The following is a 20497-nucleotide window of genomic DNA, read 5'->3' as shown; positions in this document are numbered from 1 at the left end:
AGCGTGGTCTGGGACCACAGACGGTTACAGCGCCTGAGACAGCCCCACGCAAGGCCACAAAAGCTTTGCATTTCTCTGCTCGTCCACCTTCCGCGGGAGAGGTTAGGCCCGGTTTGCCCGCGATTTGTATGGCAGGGATGGAAGCCCCTCACCGGTCGTGGGTAGCCCGCGGGGCCGGCGGGGGGCTGGCGTGGGCCCCTGTCCCGTTTCTCCCCAGCCGGGCTGGCCGCGGACGGCTCCGCCGATAAAAGGCCGTGTTTGCCGGCAGTGGCCCCCCTGCCCCGCCGCCCCACAGCTCCGGGGGAGGCAGAGGAGAAGGAAAAGGCAGGGCCCAGGCGCACACGTCGAGGGGGCTCCGAGGGCCGGGCCGCGGCGTGGGCTCAGCCCGCAGGTGGGGCGGCCGTCCCCTCTGCTTTCACCCGGGCCCCGTGACTGAGGCCTCCGAAATGTCGGTGGCCGTTGGCAGGGTGTGCAGGCGGCAGGCAGCGAAAATCAAGTTTTGTATCCAATGTGCCATTCCCAGACTCCACAGAAACACCCAGCGTCGGAGGAAGGACGGGGGAAAGGCGCAGGAGGGAGTTAGTCCCGACGTGGAGAGGCTCTGACAGTTGATGGAGAAGTGGATTACAAAAAGGATATCAGGAAGCCGATACATTTTATATACGAATAAAATTGGTTTATTTTAATCAAATATCAATAGCAGAAGGTTAAATATATTTCTAAGATCTTTTCTTCAAATTTATTAGATTTATTTTAATTTACTCAACATAAGATAAGAACAAGAATTAAAATAGTACAAGTGCACTTGTCTTGATTAATAAAGCGTTGTTAAATGTCTTGCTTATCGGTATCTATTATTAGGAAGTTTATGTCGTTTCCCGCCATCACCAACTTTTAAGATTGAAAAAAAATATATATTTTTATATATATCATTAGAAATGTATTGCTACAAACTCTGTATCAAATTTCCCAAAGAAGCAGATGAACTGTTAAATCTACAGATTGTTCCGGATACAGTTAAAAACAAAACAAAACAAAGCCACAAACAACTGAAGCACCCGAAGCAGAGAAATGTCGAGTGGAGGGACACGGGGTCACTCGTCCCACGACAGGACCACGTACAGGGCGAGACGGGGCCGTGGTGTCGGGCTATGGCGTTGGTTATTTTTGATTGCCTTTCACAAAGGCTTTTAGGGCAAAATTTAATTCGTTTGGCCTTCAGCTCTGTCTTCTTCCAGATCATGTGCTTCCTTTTTGGCCTCCCCTTCCTTTCCCTCCTGTCTGGAAGCGGGGAATTTGTCCTTGTTGTTCTCTTTTTTCCATTTCATCCTCCTGTTCTGAAACCAGATCTTTACCTGCCTCTCGGTGAGTCCTAGTGCGTGGGACACCTCGATCCTCCTCTTCCTGGTCAGATAGGGGTTAAAGAGGAACTCCTTTTCCAGCTCTAGAGTCTGGAATCGGCTGTATGTTTGTCTTCCTCTCCTCCTACCCGGCGCTGCTGTTTGAAACAAAAACACAGGGTTTTGGAGGTCGGTGTGGCCGTTCAAAAGAAGGCGCAGGCAGGGAGCGAGGGCTCGGGTGCCTCTGGAAGTCCCTCGAGGGAACGAAGCCCCACAGAAAGGCAGGGAGAGAAAGCAGAGGGCACGGAGGAGCTTAGAGCTTTACACACGGGTGCGGGAAAAATAGCGACAGCAGATGCACGAAGCGCCTCAGCTCACCCCTGGCCCGAGTTTACGGGGTCACTTTATTAACCTGGTACCCGGCACCCCCCGGCCCTGCACCCTTCCCGTTCAGGCAGCGGCGGCGGGAGCCTGGCGAGCGTGTCAGCTGCGCCTCTGTGTCCCAGAGGCGACTTCAAGGCTACTCTTGGGGTGGCAGCCGCCTTCTGCAGAGATTTCTCTTTGCTTACTGTACCGTTTGATTATCGCAAGCCACCGCGGCGGTAGGAATCGCGGGGAGAGAGGCAGGGAGAGCGGGAGGCAGAGGCAGGGAGCGAGAGGCAGCGAGAAAGAAGCGGGAGGAGGAAAAGAAAGTTTCAAACTCAGACGTGAGATGGAAGCAAATTTTTGACTGCGTCCAACCTTGTGGTCTCATCCAGGGAAACATTTGAGCAGGAGACGAGCTCTGATTTAAGTGGTCTGGTTCCTCGCCAATATTAGCACTGGACGATTTACAGTCAGGATATTGTACCAGCTCGGCCTCTTGCTGTGTCGTAAAAATCTGCTGTCTCTGTAAGTTATCGTATCCGTAAAATTTAGCGGGCTCCCCGTGACAGGTAACCCCGCTGCAGGGGGCAGGAGGCGGAGGCGCGGCGGGGGGAGGCGGAGGCGGCTGGTAGGCGGCCGTGGGGCTCCCCCCGGCCGGCTGGTAAAAGTCCGCGGCCGCGCCGCCGCCGCCCCCCGCCCCGCCGGGCGCGGGGTGCGGGAAGCCGGCGGCGGCCGCGCCGTTCCCGTAGAGCAGGGCGGCGGCAGCGGCGGCGGCGGCGGCGGCGGCGTGGCGGCCGCTCACCTCGGGCGCGAAGTGACAGTCGTAGTACGGGGGATTGATGGGCTCCCCCGCCGCCGCCGCTGCCGCCGCCGCCGCCGCCGCCGCCTTGTACTTGGAGTACAGCGGGTTGACAAAGTAGGAGCTCATCGGGGAGGGGGCAGCGGCGGGCGGGGGCGCGGGCGCGGGCACGGGGCGCTGCTCCCGCCGCCGCCGCCGCCGGTGCCTCTACGCCGCGCTCATGCCGCCGCCGCCGCCGCTCGCCCGTGCGCTCCCCGCTCCTGCTCTCCGTGTATGTGGTGACCAGGACTGGAATATAATCGCTCCCAAAATGACCTGCCTCACTGCTTTTACTATTTCCTATTAGGCACACAGCAGCCCGCGCACGCACACGCACACACACACACACACACACACACACGCGCTCATGAGCTCAGGGGGGACTTTTGGCTTCAGTTTACATGTGCCGCTCCTCAGGCAAAAAAAAAACCCGGCCCAGCCCTGCCCGGTTCCACCCCAGCCGCGGCGGTCCCGCTCCCCCCGCCGGTGCGCGCTCGCCAGGAGCCGCCGCAACCCCCGCCGCGCAGGGGCGAGGCGGCCGCGCAGATCCCGCGCGATAACCGCGGGCGCGCTGCCCGGGGCGAGACCGCCCGGCCCGCCCAGGCTGCCCTGCCCGAGTCTCCGGACCGCCGCTAAACACGGCAGCGGGGCCTGCACTGACGGCTGGGGAGGGCAGGGAGCCGGCCCGGGGAGCCGGTGCCCGGCGCGGGCAGCCGGGGGTGTCGGCGAGGGCGGCTAGGGGGTGTCCGAAAGGCGGCAGCGTGCAGCCCCCGGGCCCCGGTGCCAGCGGGCCCTCCGGGTCATTTCCTTGCAGGCGAGCAGAGCGCTGGGGAATGAGATGCACATTTACCCTTGACGCCGTGCACGCATGGCTGAGGCTCCAGGTTAATTGATACTTAATGGAAATCATGCCTATGAATATACTTTCCATCATTTCACCCTTGGTGGACGTCATTACCGAGGCAGAGAGAGGGAGGAAAAAAAAAAAAAAAAGAAAGAAAGAAAAATGTGTGGGTGAGCGGTTAGCACCGCTCGGGGATGCGGTCCGAAATAAGCGAGCCCTGTTCTCCGGGAGGAAGGAAGGAAGGCGCTGCCCGGCAGGCTCGGCGCTGCCCCGGCTCCTCGGGCCGCCCGCCCCCGCGGGGGGAGCGCGGACCGGCCGCCTGCGCGGCCCCCGCACCCCGCGCTCCGAGAAACGCCGTCTCCAGTCCTCTCTTCGCCGCTTCTTCCTACAGTGGGAACCGGCTTTTCGGACAGACACCCCCAGGAACTCGAGTCCGCCCTATTTTGAAGATAGACGAAAAATGTAGGTGAAATATAATACTGGCCCCGCCAAAGCCACGTGTGACCGTCTGGTGTGAATTGACAAAAAATATTTGTGGTTACATAAAAGGCATCACAGGCTCCTTCCCCATCACACCCCACTCCCCCCCGCCCCCCCGCCTCTATGCCAATTAACTCGCTTTGTCTACGTGCCCAGCCCGGCTGCCCCGCGTGTGAGCGCCCGGACGGGCCCTGGGCCCCCAGCGACACCCCCACCCAGGCAGTGGCCCCGCGGCCCGGAGCACAGGGCTTTGGGAAACCGGCGGATGCTCAGGGATCCTCCTGCAGCCCGGGAACAGGCGGGGGGCGGGGGGGGGAAGAGGCCCGGGAGAAGGGGGCACGCGGAATTTTGGATGCTACAAGGATAGACAGCAGCAAAAGCCCATCGCAAGAGAGCAGCGGGAAGGCGGGAGGCCAGGCCGGGAGCGGCGGCAGAGGAACACCGCCTCACCCTGCGGAGGGGCGCGGAGGGGCAGCGGCTGCTGCCGGATCCGCGCTGGGCCCCCCCCTCCCCCGGGGCGCCGGTGGCGCGGGCCAGCACCGCCACCCGCGTGGGGCTGCGGTGCCAGCAGAGAAACCCCGGTTCCTCCCCACACCCCACAACGGGCCGGGGGGTGCGGAGAGCGGTGCGCGGTGCGCGGAGCGCTGCGCGGAGAGAGGGGGCGCGGCGGCGGCGCTAGGGTGGAGCGCGGGCGCCCTCTGGCGGCGCACGGAGGCGGCGGCAGGCAGCGCCCCCCCCCTCCGCCCCGCGCTGCCTCGCGCTGCCTCGCGCTGCCCGCGCTGCCCGCCGCGCTCCCGGCCCCGCCGCCGGCCCCCGGTACTGCCAGAAACTAAACGGCACCGTAAGGCCCCGGTGCCACCGCGGGACACCGGCGCGGCTCTGCGCTCCGCGGTGATGGGCGGCTCTTCCTTTGCTTTCTGTTTTTGGGTTGGATTTCTTCTTTTTTTCTTCTTCTTCTTTTTTTTTTTTTTTTTTTTTTTTTTTGTTCAGTCGGAGTTTACAGAGCCATTTTCTTACCACATTTCGGTGACCCTCTTTTATTTTTTTGCCAGTGCTATAATTAACTACATACAAAGAATGCGTCTCCTTTACACATGGCAGCCAGGAAAGAAGCCTGAGCTTTGAAGACCGCTGCTATCGCGTTTTCGATCATGTTTCCCCACATATTACACCACGAATTCTCCATGTGTGGTAGTTTCAGAGTTATACGTTTTCGTCTTGAACATGTTATTTTGTTTGCCCCTGCATTTATGTATTTATGGATTGATTTATGTAAACGAAAGAAAAGATGAATCTTTGTTCATCCCCCCCCTTCATCACACATGTCTGTGAATTATTCTGTATAATGCGTGTGCACGCGACTGTGCATATGTACAAACATGTATTAACACAACCAACGGATAGGAGTTAAATTATTGTGCAGTTTGACACTAAAAATAATTTCCACGGAAGAAACGCGTTTCGTAATTCGAGGCGTTTAGTTTTCTTTCTGCCATTTTGAAATAAACGCACACAATATTAGAAATAGGTAAACAAAGGAGGGGAAAAATAAAAAGAAATATACAAGGTAAAACCTGTCAATCTGCCTGAGGTAAAATATTAAAAAGACATGGTGTGGCCTTGGTGACAATTTCTTACCAGAGCCTTTGCTGGAATCAACATACCAAGAGTGTTGTGTGGTATGAATATTGCTTACGTGTTGTTAGCTATAGATCACCCGCTTTCATGGTTATTTTCGAAAATGTGAAGACTAACACCGTAGGATTCATCTCAGTAGAATATCCAATAAAATACATTTCAACAAATCAGTGGACTTTGTAAAACCGCTCAGTTTCGTGACCTTCGGGTCTTTTTTGAGTCTGTTGCCTTGGCCCAACGCTGACATATTGAAATTTATAGTCCAACATTTTAAGACCTAGTTTGTCTGCATTTTTTTGCCTTTCCCCCCCCTCTAACAAACACAAACATCAAAATAAGGTGGTTTCAAAGAAAAGCGCCATAGCATATCGTAAACTCATTAGGTCCAGACGTCTAGCCATCTCAATGGTTTTATTATACCACGGTTCTTCCTGTTTTAAAAGAATTATAGGTATCTTCTCGACAATGGATGGGAAGCAATGCAACACCTTTTCCTGGCACTGCATGCTTTTGCCTCTCTTTTTTTTTTTCCTTTTTTTTTTTTTTTTTCCCAGAGGTAAAAAAACATTAAATACCAGGTCTCTCGGCTCTCCCCTTAAGCTTGAATTAACCGAACTGCTCGTAAATATTTACGGGTCCTTCATTTTAATGGTTGCTCTTTAAACAAAGCATTTTTTACAATGAACTTCATCTCAATTATCTTGATAAAGTCATGTGTGTTTATAAATGCAGAAGGCATGAGGCGCGTTGGTTGCTAAATGAGCTCTCCCCAACAAAGCTGAACGTTTGGAAGCAGCCTCGTGTGTCGCCCCCCCCCCATTCCCAGAGCTTCCCAACCTTCAGATTAAAGAGCGCAGAGGTTAGAAACGGCCAAAAAAAGAAAGGAGAGGGGGGAAAAAAAAGGGGGGGAGGTGGTGTAAGCGAATAGGCATCATTTTGCTTCACTGGCTTTAGAGGACGGGTGCGGAAATATTGCCTAAATTGTCCCAAATGTGTGTGTTTCAAAGCCCGCCGGCACGGCGGTGCGGCGGCGGCGGGCGCACCTTCCCGGCGCGGCCGAGGCCGGCCTCCCCGCCACTGACCTCCAAAAGCAACTAGCCATTAGGCGAAGCGGGGGCTGGGGGGGTTAGGGGGAAGGAAAGTGATTTTCCTCCGGCCTTTGTTGCCTGCCAGAGGTGCTGCTGCCCCGGTGGCGCGGCCGGGCTGGCCCGCGGCCCCGGCCCGACAGCGCTCGGCCCGCGGCGGACTTGCGCGGGGGCTGCGCGGGGGCTGCGCGGTGGGGTCGGCGGCGCGGAGGGCATCGCGAGGGGCGCACAGATTTCTCCTCTCACCGCAAGGGCTGTCGTTCGGTCACGGCAGACTTTATTGTGTAATAACTGACAACAATTACAACAGGTCCGTAAAGATCGAGACACGGGGTGGTTAATTAATACAACAGTCACCGGGGGCAGGGACGCCAGCTAGCCGGGGGACCGGGAGACGTTAGGCCTATTGCGAACGGCTTCAAGGATGAAATAACCTCCTAAAAGTGCACTAAAGGGGGGGAATAGCTCGTGGCCTCGCTGTGGCATCTATTGCGAAGGAGCGAAATTCAGACCTAGAAAGCAGAGGTTTGGGGTAAGGTTTCCTCTTAGTTAATCGTGGACAACACGGCACCCGCATTGATTTAAGCGACTGTAATTTAATATATATTTTATTACCGTAATTATAATTAATTTCCTTACCTTTATTTTGGCAAAGTAACTATCTAGACTACATCACTTTTAAGAAACATGTCAAACATTTAACATCAGATAGAGTTCCCAAAGCTAACGTGCACTCACAATATCATCAACCAAACGGTCTGGGAAGGAGGAGGGGGGGATGAAGCGACTCTGCAAAACACGTTGGCGAGCAAGACAAAATTTCCCAAAATACCAGACATAGACCACGTTTCACTTCTATCTATTAAAAAAAAAAAAAAAAAAAAAGGACCAGATTGATTTAAAGTTCCTGGGGTGGGGGGCGCGGGAGGAGGAGGAGAAACGTATGGGGGGCTGAGGGGGCAGGGGAAGAATAAAACCAAACCAATAAAAAAAAAAAAAAAAAAGAACCAAATCAACAACCAAGAACCCAAAACCAAAACAAATCCCAAAAGCCCCAAACTCAAAACTAAAGCGATATTCCCCAACTGCGTTTCTACCCCAGCGTTAGTCTCCTTTATTGCCTTTCTCCTTGTTCATCTTTTTCATTTTCATTCTTCTGTTCTGAAACCAGATTTTGACCTGTCTCTCTGTGAGATTTAAAATCCTAGCTACTTCGTAACGGCGGTCTCGGGTGAGGTACATGTTAAAGAGAAATTCCTTTTCCAGTTCCAGAGTTTGATACTTTGTGTAGGGACAACGCTTTTTCCTCGTTGAACGAGCGTGGATCCAGTTTGCTGCAGGGTTATCTGGAAGAAGGGAAGTATATAGGGAACGGGGGGGGGGGGGGGGGGGGGGGAGAGAAAGGTCGTTAAATTAATTTAACGAAGGATGGACTGTTTTCACAACTTTGGAGGAATTATCATAAAAGCCTTAATGCCCCAGTCTGTTTACTGTACAAATGATGTCTTGATGGTAGGTGGTTATGTGGAGTCTTTTATGGGTGCTTGTTGCTGCTTGCGCTGGGGTAGGCGTCTAGACGTTTTTATAGGTTAGTAAAACTATCAGTTTTGCACATTCGAGCCTTACAGGTTTCGGCAATAAATCAAAGGGGCAATTTCTTTCTTTCTTTCTTTCTTTCTCTCCCTCTCTCTCTGCCCCTCTCTCTGCCTCTCTCCCTCTCTCTCTCCCCCCCTTTTTTTTTTTTTTTTTTACTTACTTGGGTCAAGTTGCTGCTGTTTCTCCTCCTTCAGATCGCTGCTCGGGCTGGGGTTGTGGCTGCAGGCGGCGGGGTCCTTGGAGCTGCCGGCAGCCGCCTTCTCCCGGGGCTCCTGGAGGAAGGAGCTGCACGTGTACTCGGGCACACCGATCCCCTGGGACTCCCGGGACGAGGAGCACTCAGTCCTTTTGGAGGAGGAGGAGGAGGAGGAGGAAGACGAGGAGGCGGCAGCTCCCGTCTCCGGCTTTATCCCGTAGTGGCGCCCGTTGGAGGAGCCGGAGCTGGACGCGGAGCCGCCGCTGCCGCCGCCGCCGCCGCTGCCGCCGCCGCCGCCGCCGCCCGGGAAGCCCGGGAAGGGCTCAATCCAGGAGCGCACGTAGCGGCCGGCATCGGCTGCCCCTAAGTGGGGCTGGTGCATGTAGGGGTGGTAGATCCCGGTCATTGCCGCAGACGGCTGAGGGTGAACCGTGGACCAGGAGGTGGAGAACACGGTGGATTTTGGTGCAAAGCTACAGGAGGAAAAATCTGAACTCTCTGCAACACCTGATGGCCTGGAGGTCGCACTGTGACCTCCCTGGACGAATCTACTCCCGTAAACTTCTTCGCTTTCATGGCCTATGAGAGAATCGACATAATAGTTACTTATGGTGCCACTAGACGACATTTTAGGCTCCCCTCTTAGTCATATAAAAGGTTACACTGTTAACTGTATATGATACCCTCCCGGAGAACAATCGTAGTATTTTGCAGACTGCAACCCTCAACCATTGGTTGCGGAGCCCACGTGATCATATTTACCAATACTGCGAGTAAATCAATCCGCTAAACTGGGGCTGCTGTGATTAAAAAAAAAAAAAAAAAATCATCATCATCAACAAGGGCCCCCGCACAGCGCGCCGCGCCGGCTGCCCGCCCGCACCGCGCCGGGGCCGCCCGCCCTGCCCGCCCTGCCTGCCCTGCCTGCCCCCTTGCCCGCCCGCCCTGCCCTGCTTGCCCGCCTGCCTGCCCTGCTTGCCCGCCCGCCCCTGCCCGCCTTCGCTGCCCGTCTGCCCTGCCTGCCCTGCCTGCCTGCCTGCCCGCCTGCCCGCCTGCCTGCCTGCCCTGCCTGCCCGGGGCGCGGCGGGCGTGGCCGCGCTGGCAGCCCACGGCCGCGGCGGGCGCGGACTATTTCTTCACCTCCTTTGAGTGATTTCTGCCATTCATTTCTTAATCAATGAGAGGCAGGGTGTTTAAATAAATCCAACAGCCTTGGCTTGCTAATCACACTCCAAGCTGCTGAGGAAACCCGCTGGGAAAGGGGGATTCTTGCCTGTAAAAACAAACCATCGCAAGCTGGGACTGTAACGACTTCTCATAAAACAGGAAAATGTTACAGTAAAAGCACATTGCGGTACTTCCATATTTCAGAGCATGTGCGGGTATTATTATCCGCTCTCTACCCCCCCCCCCCCCTTATCCCCCCACCCCCGGACTGAAAGTTTCCATGGAAAGGACACACTTTTTAAAAGAGATGCCCATTGTGTTGTTTTAAAACAGGTGGAAGACCTCTGTAATGATTTTATGCCTTTCAATAAAAATTTTATGAGGTGTATTTGATTATAGATTAATGTGTCCCTAATAAAATGGACGGATGGAAACAGCAAAGCCTGTGTCTCCGAGCACAACTGACGTGTGGCTGAACACATGCTCCTGTATCTGCGAAACTTTGGGGCTGCACAGCTCCAGCACAGCCCCCCCTCAGGGTGCCCAGCCCGGCCCGGGAGGGGACGCGGGCAGGCGCTGCCCGGAGGAGGCCGCCCGGCCCCGCAGGCAGGCGGGCAGGCAGGCAGGCGGGCGAGCAGGCAGGCAGGCAAGCAGGCAAGCAGCCGCTGCCCCCCGCTCGCCGGCAGAGCTGCCTCCTCCGCCCCTAGTTCAGGGGGAGCCGGGCCGGGCCGCGCTGGCCACGTTCAATGCCTACGTGAGATTTTTTTTTTTGCCCTCTTCGCTTTGCTTTTATTTTCTTTCCCTTCCCTCCTCTCCCCTTTCTCCCGGCCCGGTTATCCTTCCGCGAAGGAAACGGTGCCCGGTTAGTATGGAAAACTAGATTACCCATGGTCTTCTGCCCACGCCTGCTCTCCCGAGCGAGGGACGGTGGCTGTGCCGGGATCTGGAGGAAACGCAGAGGGTTAGTGGAGAGCCCGCAGCACAGCCCGCCGAGGGCACAAACAACAGCGCTGAGAAAACACTTCCTACTCGCGGGCCGGTGTGAGGAAGGGACTGAAATTCCTGTTTATTTAATGATTTATTACTCTCTTAGGTTGTTTTCTTCCTTTTTTCTTCTCTTCCCCCCCCCTCCTTTTTTTTTTTTTTTTTTCCCATCTCACTTCAACATTTTCCTTTGCGTTTTCATACTTCTCTCATATTTTTCTCTAGGAGCAGGGTTTGCGGTATGGCGAAGAATCGCCCCTCGCTTCACACAGATATAAATTGATAAAGCAGGCAGATCAGAGTGAGCCTCCCTTTTATATATATATATATATACACGTTAAACACTTGGTATGGAGCCAGCTAATTACTTCCCACTGCTGAAACTTCTTTGGTGATGTAGCAAGTATCTTTAAAGGAAAAGAAAAGACGGTTTAAATGTATGCAATATTTAAAGAGGGAATTTTTTTTTGAGCACCGTTTCGTTGTTTGTTTTCGAAATGAGAGCAAGCACAAAATACCTACGTGCTTGCGGTTCCCGCAGCTTCAAAATGGTGATGCTTTGGTTTGAAGAAAATATACCTCTGCCCTACGAGTAAACGTGCACATGAGCAAGTATTGGCTTCAATTAAATACCAGCGACAAGAGAGCAAAATACAACGCCACCGACTGCAATATGAGCAGTATCAGTGTCACCAAATCAGACGGCATTGGCACTATCTTGCGTTTAATTTCTTGATTTAGAAACTGCTTAGGGGAGGAATGGGTGTTGATTGCGAGCGAGCTGGTTTCCCAGCCCAAACAGTAGCCACGCTATTTTTCCAGTACTGTTTGAAGGTGAAAGTATGCCCAAGTATTTGCACTTCAATTTGGAGTCATGTTCATTTGCAAGCCATTTGCAGTTCTGCTTAGTATTTCTTCGCACACAGGCACTCACCCGCTCTCTCCCACACACGCCCTTCCTCAGCTTCCAGCGCAGAGCCCTGTTAACAACGTTTTTTTTTTTCAGCTATGTACAGAAAGGGTTAAGAGTCGTGAACTTCATTATCTGAATGTGTGCTACTAAAATGGAATTGCGCGAAATAAAACGATCTCTGAGCAAACAGGAACGGTGCAGGGTGACAAAAGTAGGTCTGAAGAGGCTGGTGTACTTTTGTAAGCACGCTTGGGAGCGTTTCTGCTCAAAAAAAGCCAACCCTGCCAGATGTTTGAGGGAATATTTTCCCATCCACCATCTTCTGAAAGCTCTTGAGCTGACCAAGAACGGAACTCCTTAACGTTTACTTATACCCAGCTTTGCATTTGGTATGATGTTTTTTTTTTTAAGCGAGTAAAGACACGAAATCAAAGTCTACACGTTGTAAGCACGCAGTGAGACTGATATTTTTTAAATCAACATAGGAACGTCAAATAAAATGACACACATATTGCTGACAGCTTGTAGTAGAAAGATTTTTTATCACTTACCATTTATGAGTTGATTGGATGAGGATGTCCAGTTTAGGTCATAATATTTTACTACGTTTTTCTTTTTTTTTTTTCTCTCTCTGTCTCTCTTTTTTTTTTTTTTTTTTTTTTTGCATTCAGTTTGTCAGACTGCGAACATCACACAACATTTTATCAATTAATCATTTGTTTACAGGCACAATTATAAATGAATTAGGTTTACATCATTTCCCGCACCAGTCTCCACCCCACCCCTAAAAAAAAGGAAGGGGAAGAAAAAAAAAAAAAAAGAAAAAGGGGGGGGGGGGGGGAAGAAAACCAGGCAGACACACACAAAGACCAGAAAATGGCAAAGAAGGTACATCAGTCCAAAGAGCTGCTGATAGAGAAAGTTCAGGAGACCAACCTGCATCCGTACTTTAAACATTTGCAGAAAACCAAAGGAACCGCAGTAGTTTACAGAGTTTATTGCATTATACATGCGAACAGAACATGCACAAGAAGGACATATTGCTGCTGAACGACTACTATTCCACATATGCACCACAAGGAAATGTCTACAATGGAGAAGAAGGAAATATTCCATTTTACGAAGGACAATCTCTAAGTTCATTTGAGAGGATAGTTACATTATAATGTGCTTCTCTTTCCCCCCGCCCCCAAAGTTTCCCCCCCCTCTTTTTCTTAAAGTATTGAATGTACTCAAAACGTTATGGCCCGTGTAACAGCCCCACATAAATACCATTTTGTTAGTAAAAACATGAAAAAGTCACATTGCTTGGATGTTCGACAGTTCCAATAAGTTAAGACCAAATGATAATATTCAATAATAGTTACCCTGCATTACGATGAGAACAAAAATAAATTACACGTGCTAGGTTTTATATATACTCATCATAGTAATACATATTCACTTGCAGCGCTAAAAGAAGGACGAAGAGTCACATTCTATCAGAGGAAAAAAAACAAAAACAAAAACAAAAACCAAAACCAAAACCAAAACCAAACTGGAAAATGCCGGGTTTTGCCAGAGTCTCTCCTGCCTTTAGCAAGTGGCGGTGCTGTGCCCATTCCTCACTGGTGTCCCCCCCGGGGTTAGGGTTTAAGAGAAGGTCAGATTAGCGGTCAGTTCCCGGATTCGGTTCTCCCTGCTCATCTTCTTGAGCTTCATTCTGCGGTTTTGAAACCAAATCTTGACCTGCCTGTCAGTGAGGTTTACGCTCTTACTGATCTCTAGACGGCGCTCTCGAGTGAGATACATATTGAATAAGAACTCTTTCTCTAATTCCAGTGTTTGGTGTTTAGTATAAGGACACCTCTTCTTTCTGCCACTCTTTGCAGTTAGCCAATTGCTTGTTGGAGTATCAGACTTGATTTCCTCTATCAAAATCAAAGAAGAAGAAGAAGAAGAAGAAAAAAAAAATCAAAAATACCTCAGGCTGTTAAGAATGTACCCTTGGCCATGACCCCTCCTCTGCAGTGTCTGGCAGATATGGTGGATGTGGGCATTAAACAGAGCTGGGGTGAGGTGTGGGCACAGAGAGGGGACCTGCTGCCAGGCTGGGCTCGCCCGTCCCCACCACACGGCACCCTGCCTTGCGGCCGCCCCGCTCTCCTGCCCCTTCCAGAAAGGGGTTCTCAAGTTTTCAGCTGGCGTTTAGCATTTCAGCAATGTTTAACCTGCCACCAGCCCCATGGCCACATTTTAACGGGTCTAGCCTTGCCATGGCCGCCTCGGGCTCCCAACGACACTTGCTACGAAAATATCCCAGTTACAAAATACCCTCGCACTGTATTTTGAAGCAGCGTCCCCCCCGCCATCAGCTGAATTACACAAGCACACCTAGGAGCAGACATAGACGTTTTCCCAGCCAAAAAGATATACAAGAAATTAACACCCTCTGCCTCGGATTTTATTTTTTTTTTCATTTTCTTTTCAGATTTTTTTTTTTCCCCACCAGAAAGAAATCCGCCCCACATCAACCTAGACCTGGGCTGTTAAATATAATTCAGAAAAAGAGAATCTCCATGCACACGTAGGGTAAAAATCGACCTAGAGGTTGCAAAGTACATTTTGATAGGAGAAAATTTCCCGTTTTGGGATTCTTCGACACACGTCGTTCGAAAGGAAGGCTTTAGTGCACTTTTAAAGGGAAAATAAAATCCGATTACCGCCACCTTTAGCTTTCAAACGCATTTCAAAATAAGGTTGCACTTTTGGAGACCAACCCAAGGTTATCTAAAGCACCACATTGAAATATTTCACCTTTGGACCAGGCAGACAGCGGGCTGCTGCTTTCATTGTGCATTTGTTTCCAACTTTACCCAGCCTGGTAGCACCTATTCCTCACCTATTTTAATAGGATCGTAATTAACTTTAAAAGCAATCAAACCGCAGTAAGGCTCAGAGAAAAAAAAAAATAGTAATAATAATAATAAAAAAAAATCAGCGAAATATTACGAGAGAAAAGTTGAGCTGGTCGTATTTTACAACCTCCAGACCTGCTTTTTTAGAGGTATGGGGCTGCTTTTGGCTGCTGCAGCGCATTAGGGAGCACACGGCTATATTCCCCGCACCAGAGAGGCAGTCTGCGTGCACGAGAGAGGCAGACCCCTACAAGCAAATCTTTGGACCCTTTTGTGTAGCATTTTAGCCTGCCAAAATCTTCAGAGACACAGCACCTGCAGCCCGATACTCCTTAGCATTAAATGTGATGGCTGTGATGCTCGTTAGTATATTCGAGCGTGCTTTATGGTGCTGGCGTGTTGGAGTTACACCACGGCACGGCTTAAACTCGGTAATACAGACCTTTACTCTCCTTCTCCTGGACTTCTGGGCTGGACACGGAGCCTTCGGGCAGGCAGCTCCGCTCGTCTTGCAACGTGGACTTGGGCTCGGGACTTTCCACTTGAGAGACTTTAGCGGTGCTGTCTTGGTTGTTCGGGTTTTCATTCATTTTCTTTTCCAGCTGAAGTTGAGCAGATATCTGCGGTTTGGAGCTGCCGCGAGGGTTTAACTGTAACATTACAGTTGAACTCGTTTCAGGGCTATTATTGTACTCTTGGGTTTTCCCAGTGGCGTAGGTCTGGCTCAGTCTAAAATATCCTGGGACGGGAACCTCGGGGTTCTCAATGGGGCATGATTCAGACACCAGCCTCTGGTAGGAAGGGACGTCTGCAGAAATGAGTTTGGATCTCTTATCGGAATACATGCAGCAATTGCTTTCTTCTTTAATATTTGTAGTGAAGGAACAAGTGGGGACCTGCTGTGTAACAGGTTGCTCTATTCGACAAGATCTGTTCGGGTCTGTCCAAGTGTCTACTTGAGGTATATACGGATGTACATTCATACCCATATTTTGGTGATTAACTTCTCTTTTAGCCAGAGACGGAAGGAGTCCACAGGTTTGCATCCCATACGTCCCAATGTCTGTGCTAGGTGGCATATACATGCTGGCGCTGTTGGAGTAGAAACTGTCACTCCTGCACGCACTGATGAGAGAATCTACTAAAAAAGTATTAGCGGCAGGAGAGCTGTTGGGAAAGGACATTTTGGGGCGGAATTTGAGGAAGAGAGATTGTGTCCTTTGTAGGCTGACATCTCTAGGAAAACATTCCCGTGTAATTGCGGATGCCTCCGCGCGACCACATGACAGCCGGGCCAATGGCAGCGCCCGCCGCCCCGCGCCCCGCCGCCCCGCCGCTGACGCGCCCCGCCGCGCCGCCCCGCCGCGCCCCGCCGCGGTCAACAGCGACCCCTATGCCGCCGCCCCGGCACCGCACCGCGCCGCGCCGCGCCCGCGCTGCGGCAGCCGCACCGGGCCCTCCACCCCCCCACCCCCCCTCCCCTTCACCATCCAACCCCCCCCTCCTCCCCCCCGCCTTCGCTCCCCCCTCCCCCCCACTCCTTCTCCGCCGCGGAGCCCTCCGCGGGCGCGGAAACCCCACACCCCCCCACGCCCCACCCGGGGCGGAAAAAAACACGCGCCTGCCCGCCGTGGCTGCTGTGAAAGCCCCCGCTCCTGACAAGTGCGGGGACAAAAGGTTGCGGGATTTATTAAGGCGTATTAAGGAGAATCAGGGGCGATCAATAAAAGCCTCATCTACATTCTTGGGCTACTTGGTAATTTTCTTGCTTCTGAAGCTTTTTCAAGAGTTATACCCTCTGTTGCCGCGCACGGGAAGATATTTTATTAACAAATCAATCGAGACTTTGTAAAGGATAAGATTAATAGTTAAGATTTAGCATAATGGCGTTCGCGTTATGAATTATTGAAAATTATACTATTGATTTTTTTCCCTCGCTGCTAACCGAGAAGGTCAATTTTTGTTTTAACACAAATCGTCAAATATTAAAAGCTAGACTTTTGTCATAACTCGAGTTTTATAGGGAGGCTACATTCCTAAAATTATTTTACAATGCTCTCTCCCGACCGCCTGGGAAAAAAAAAAAAAAAAAAAAAAAAAAAGTGGGGTTTTCACTTGCCCTGGAAACTGAAAGCATCATAAAGATAATTTCTCCTTCTGTAGTATTGCTCATTAAAAGACATACAGAAACTCATATCCTCACTGCAACTCTTCCAGCAACTTTTTCTTTCTTTTTTTTTTTTTTTTTAAGAAGATAAATGCGCCTGTATTATGTGTATATATATAAAAAAAAAAAAAAAGAAGGCAACAGTAACTGTCTACATGGCAAATCAGATTTTTCCACCCCAACATTTTAAACGTGTTTTACTGTTTCCCCCACACACTTTGTACCCATATTTACACCCGAAGCTATTGCATTTTAAAAAGTGATGGTAGAAACTGTTTATTACTCTTTTTCCTTTCCTGTTCTTTCCTTTCTTTCTTTCTTTATTTTCCTTTTCCTTTTTTTTTTTTTTTTTAACTATTCTCAAAGTGGAGTATTTCTTATCTGGGACGAATGCTGTCAAGGACTCTCATCCAAACAAAGTGAACTTGTTGATAATTTTTGTTTCGGATTCATCCGCCTGTTTATTTTGGGCCTTTCTACCATCAAAACACCCTTTCAGATCCCCAAGAGCAGGCAGCACGTGAAAGGATTTTAAAAAATTTAAATGCGTCTTTCGCACAGCCGAAAACATGCGTTTTCCACCGGCGTGGATTTGAATTTTCCCCAGTTTCCTGGCATTTGGACGTTTTGCACTTTACCGTACACTTTACACTGCTGGAAACAATAACCCTATTTAAAATTTCGCTGTGGCAATGAGACAGACCTTTTAAAACCTTATCGCAGCTGTTCAAATACAACATCATTGTCAGGTTAAGAGCCGGTCTCTTTTATAGCTGCAGCCTCCAGCTTCTGGCTTGCCGGAGAGTTTAAATATTACCTTGGTAATATTCGCTGCTTTCGAGATCTTTTTCGCAGCATCCCCTTGCGCCTGGCGCAGCCCCCCTGCCCTCCCCGGGCACGCTTCACCGCCACCGGGGGCTGTGCAGAGGACCGGGCGCTTCGGCGAGATGGCTATTTAAGATCATGATCAGAGCCATTGCTAAGATTTGCCTGCGCCGGGAGAGAAGCCGCGGCGGAGCCCACGACGCTCCCTCCGAGCCCCGGCGTTCCCCCCCTTCGCTTTCTAGCAATTTCCTCTTCTTCAACAACAGCCCGGACAACCCACAGAGTTTAAAGCAACAAAATACTATTTTCCTTGACGCAGTTTAAGGCTTGACTGTTAAATCTAATCAGGAATTTTATGCCCATCAAATGGCTCTTTCATAATCTTTATTTACACTTTAAGAAAAGGGGGTCCCAGAAATATCCCGGCTGAAGTCTCAGCCCAGAGGTTTGCAGCGGCTTTCGCCCAACAGTAAAGTTAAAACAATAAGCAAATGCTGAGCTGCTTTCCTCGCCAGCCTCGCTGGTGCTAGGGAAGCTCACCCCTCGGCTCCTGATTAGACATGAGGGCTCTTTGATTTTTTTTAATTGGAAATATGAATTTCTTACATGTCACGACACGGAAACTCAGATGATGGCTGTGATGATAATGATTTAAATATCGTATTCAGCACTGGCAAACAGCTCCGCGAGACCCTTCGCTCACGATAAATCATGAGGGTTTTTTAAAAACGGGCAGCATTTTTTTTTTATTGAAAATGAACAGTAGGAAAGTTTAAGTTTGATGTAAATAGAACTTGAATAAACATGCCAGAGCCACCGGGGAACTGGGGACTTAGGCTCTGGGCATTTAACGTCACTCTTGTTTTAAATCATATTAAAATGGAATCAAGTAATTAACATTAATAAATAAATCAATATTGTGCAATAAATGAGATATACAATCTACATTAATATAAAGGTTTTGCTCTCAGAGCCCCATATTTTTCCGAACGAGGGAGGAAAAAAAAAAAAAACTCGACCAATGGGTCCATGCAGATGTAAATTACTGTTTGTAATAAAGCATAGGTGGACATTACAGTTTTCTCCTCTAGCAAATGTCAGGGATAAAAACTTGAGGTTACCAGACGTGGCAGCAGGGCTTAATTTTCACTGCCTTATCTTCCTAAACCTTATTACTGGTGATATGATTATTTTTGGTCTCGGCTGTGCTGAGGATTCTCATAGTTGCAATTTGCTGTGTTTGTGTCTCATTATGGGAGGGGGATGGGAGAGAGGTACGAGAGAGGCTAGATATTTTGCAGATGCCTTCAGTAACAAAGGTATTGCAAGAAATATCTTATTCGTAAAACAGGCGGGAACCCGGGAAGCTTTTGGTAAAATTCTTTTCATTTACTCGATTTCAGCATTTTGTTTAGGGTGTCTTTAAACGCGCGGATTGTATATTTTATGCCACGCTGTTATATTACGTGGAGATTGAATACTTTTTATTTAAGGAAAAAAAAAATTGGCTACGATATTGTGTCCTTTCTTCTTTTAATAATGCAACTGTCACGTTGCCCAGATTTCTATGTGCCATATTTTCATAGAAAGAGTCGGCGTCTGGGCTGAGGGCTCAAATTCCCTGGATTTTTTTGACCGAAGGCGGGCGGGCGGGAACAACAACAACATACTGATGACATTATGCCCTTTCCTAAATATGAAAGCTTATAAAATAAACAAAATAGCACGCTGGCCATTTCTTCAAAGGTGTTATTTCTGAGCGTGAGGATCGCACAGTAGCACGGACTGTACTCCCAGCTTCGCCCGAAGCCTCAGCCTTTCCTCTATTGTATTTCTATATTTCTCTGGATACAGAAGTGTATATCTGGTATGATGAATTTTTAGCGTGTAACTTAGTCGCCGATTCTGCCCTCAGCCTCGCTATTTGGGCTGCACAGTTCTCTTTCGGCGCATTCCTGTCGCATTTGTAGTTTAATCAGGAAATAAGCAAACGCCCTTTTCGTTCTCCTTAAAGGACAAGCCCAAAGACATTTGGAAATAGCTCACAGCCTTTTCTGTCTAAAGGAATAAAATAGAGAAAGGGGTAAAAAAACCCAAAGTAATAGAAGATACTATAGATTCGCACACAATCATCACATTTACACGATGATTCAAAAAAGAAGAAAGCGGTGTTTCCATATGCCGGTATATATATAAGTTTGGTTGGTTTGTTGTTTTTTTTTTTTTTTTTTTAATTAACAAGACATCCTGGCTCCCATCACTCGTTCACGTTCGCTGAGATCGGCCTCACTGTAATTGCGAGGGGTTAAAGCACCTCGTATGAAGCCTAATGGGGTTGGGGTTGGTGTGGGCTCTCTCAAGGACAACTCACGCCAAGAAAAACAAACAAACACAAAAACTTCGCTAAACGTTTTCCTCTCGAAAAGGGTATCTCCACCGAGAGACGTTTTTTTTTTCCTTCGGGCTCCGGCTGAGCCTGCAAGGGCTACCTTTGGCGTCAGGGATCCCGAGGATTTCTGATTGTACAATGCCATTTTATTACCGACGGAAAGGCTATTTCTAGGAAACTGTTAACAATGAACTTCTAAAAAAAAAAAAAAAAAAAAGAAAAAAACCCAACCCAGCAGACAAAGTGCCAACAAATGCTTCCACGAGAGACGCGGCTTTAAAAAATGCGGAATATGGCTGAGCCAACGTGAAACAGATTTCGATGAATTCTGCAAATAAGCAGAAAGCAGCGAAGCCCTTTCTTTCTTCAGATTCTGACCAAGAGTGCGCACTGAAGGGGCCGGGGGGGGGGGAGGGGGGGGAGAATAAAACAGAAAACCAGAAAAACGGAACATGCTCGGTCACTGGAGAGCGTCCAGGACATTCATAAGCTTCGCTTTAATTGTCTAATCTCTAGTTTCATTTTAATAGATCTCCATAGTACATTTAAGGAGAGGGATTTCATTCAGCAATGCCTTGGCAAGGTGATGTTCGGATATTAAAAATATCTTCTCTTTAGTCTCTCTGTCTCTCTTTAAAAAAATAAGCACTCTCAGGATCTAACGTTAATCTCGCCTTTAAATAAAATATGTTTTTAAAATTATTATTTCTGTACCTAGAGGTTTATTCAAGAAAAGCCTCGAATAAGAATGGAAGATAAACTGTGGAAACGC

General features: G+C 49.7%; 3 protein-coding genes across 6 annotated transcripts; all 3 read right to left on the bottom strand.

Annotated features, from left to right (window-relative positions):
* Positions 1-672: 672 nt before the first annotated feature.
* LOC309671867 (homeobox protein Hox-D8-like) lies at positions 673-2634 on the bottom strand (the record flags this gene model as incomplete). 2 transcript variants are annotated; one of them, XM_082483173.1, is made up of 2 exons in its annotated part: positions 673-1498; positions 2082-2634. In XM_082483173.1, the coding sequence occupies 2 exons, from the start codon at positions 2632-2634 to the stop codon at positions 1203-1205; spliced, it is 849 nt and encodes a 282-aa protein (XP_082339299.1). In that variant the 3' UTR covers positions 673-1202. The 2 variants fall into 2 exon arrangements, with proteins under 2 accessions (XP_082339299.1, XP_082339300.1); XM_082483174.1 differs by having other exon boundaries at positions 673-1495.
* Positions 2635-6856: 4222 nt separating this feature from the next.
* On the bottom strand, positions 6857-12018 carry HOXD9 (homeobox D9). Of its 3 annotated transcripts, XR_014269230.1 has the most exons (5): positions 11999-12018; positions 10436-10493; positions 8348-8962; positions 7330-7937; positions 6857-7103 (listed from the first exon to the last, which is right to left on the bottom strand). XR_014269230.1 is itself a non-coding variant. In XM_082483740.1 (4 exons), the coding sequence occupies exons 1-4, from the start codon at positions 11999-12001 to the stop codon at positions 7696-7698; spliced, it is 918 nt and encodes a 305-aa protein (XP_082339866.1). In that variant the 5' UTR covers positions 12002-12018; the 3' UTR covers positions 6857-7695. The 3 variants fall into 3 exon arrangements, 2 of the variants coding, with proteins under 2 accessions (XP_082339866.1, XP_082339867.1); XM_082483740.1 differs by having other exon boundaries at positions 6857-7937; XM_082483741.1 differs by lacking the exons at positions 10436-10493; positions 11999-12018 and having other exon boundaries at positions 6857-7937; positions 8348-9249.
* A 1061-nt stretch (positions 12019-13079) lies between these two features.
* HOXD10 (homeobox D10) lies at positions 13080-15528 on the bottom strand (the record flags this gene model as incomplete). The annotated part of the gene is made up of 2 exons (XM_082483318.1): positions 13080-13357; positions 14787-15528. The coding sequence occupies 2 exons, from the start codon at positions 15526-15528 to the stop codon at positions 13080-13082; spliced, it is 1020 nt and encodes a 339-aa protein (XP_082339444.1).
* Between the last annotated feature and the right edge of the window lie 4969 nt (positions 15529-20497).

The sequence above is a fragment of the Vanellus vanellus genome, assembly GCF_965231255.1.
Source record: "Vanellus vanellus genome assembly, chromosome: 5".
Lineage (NCBI taxonomy): Eukaryota > Metazoa > Chordata > Aves > Charadriiformes > Charadriidae > Vanellus > Vanellus vanellus.
The sequence above is the reverse complement of the archived record's forward strand: the minus strand, read 5'-3'. Positions and strand labels throughout refer to the sequence as shown.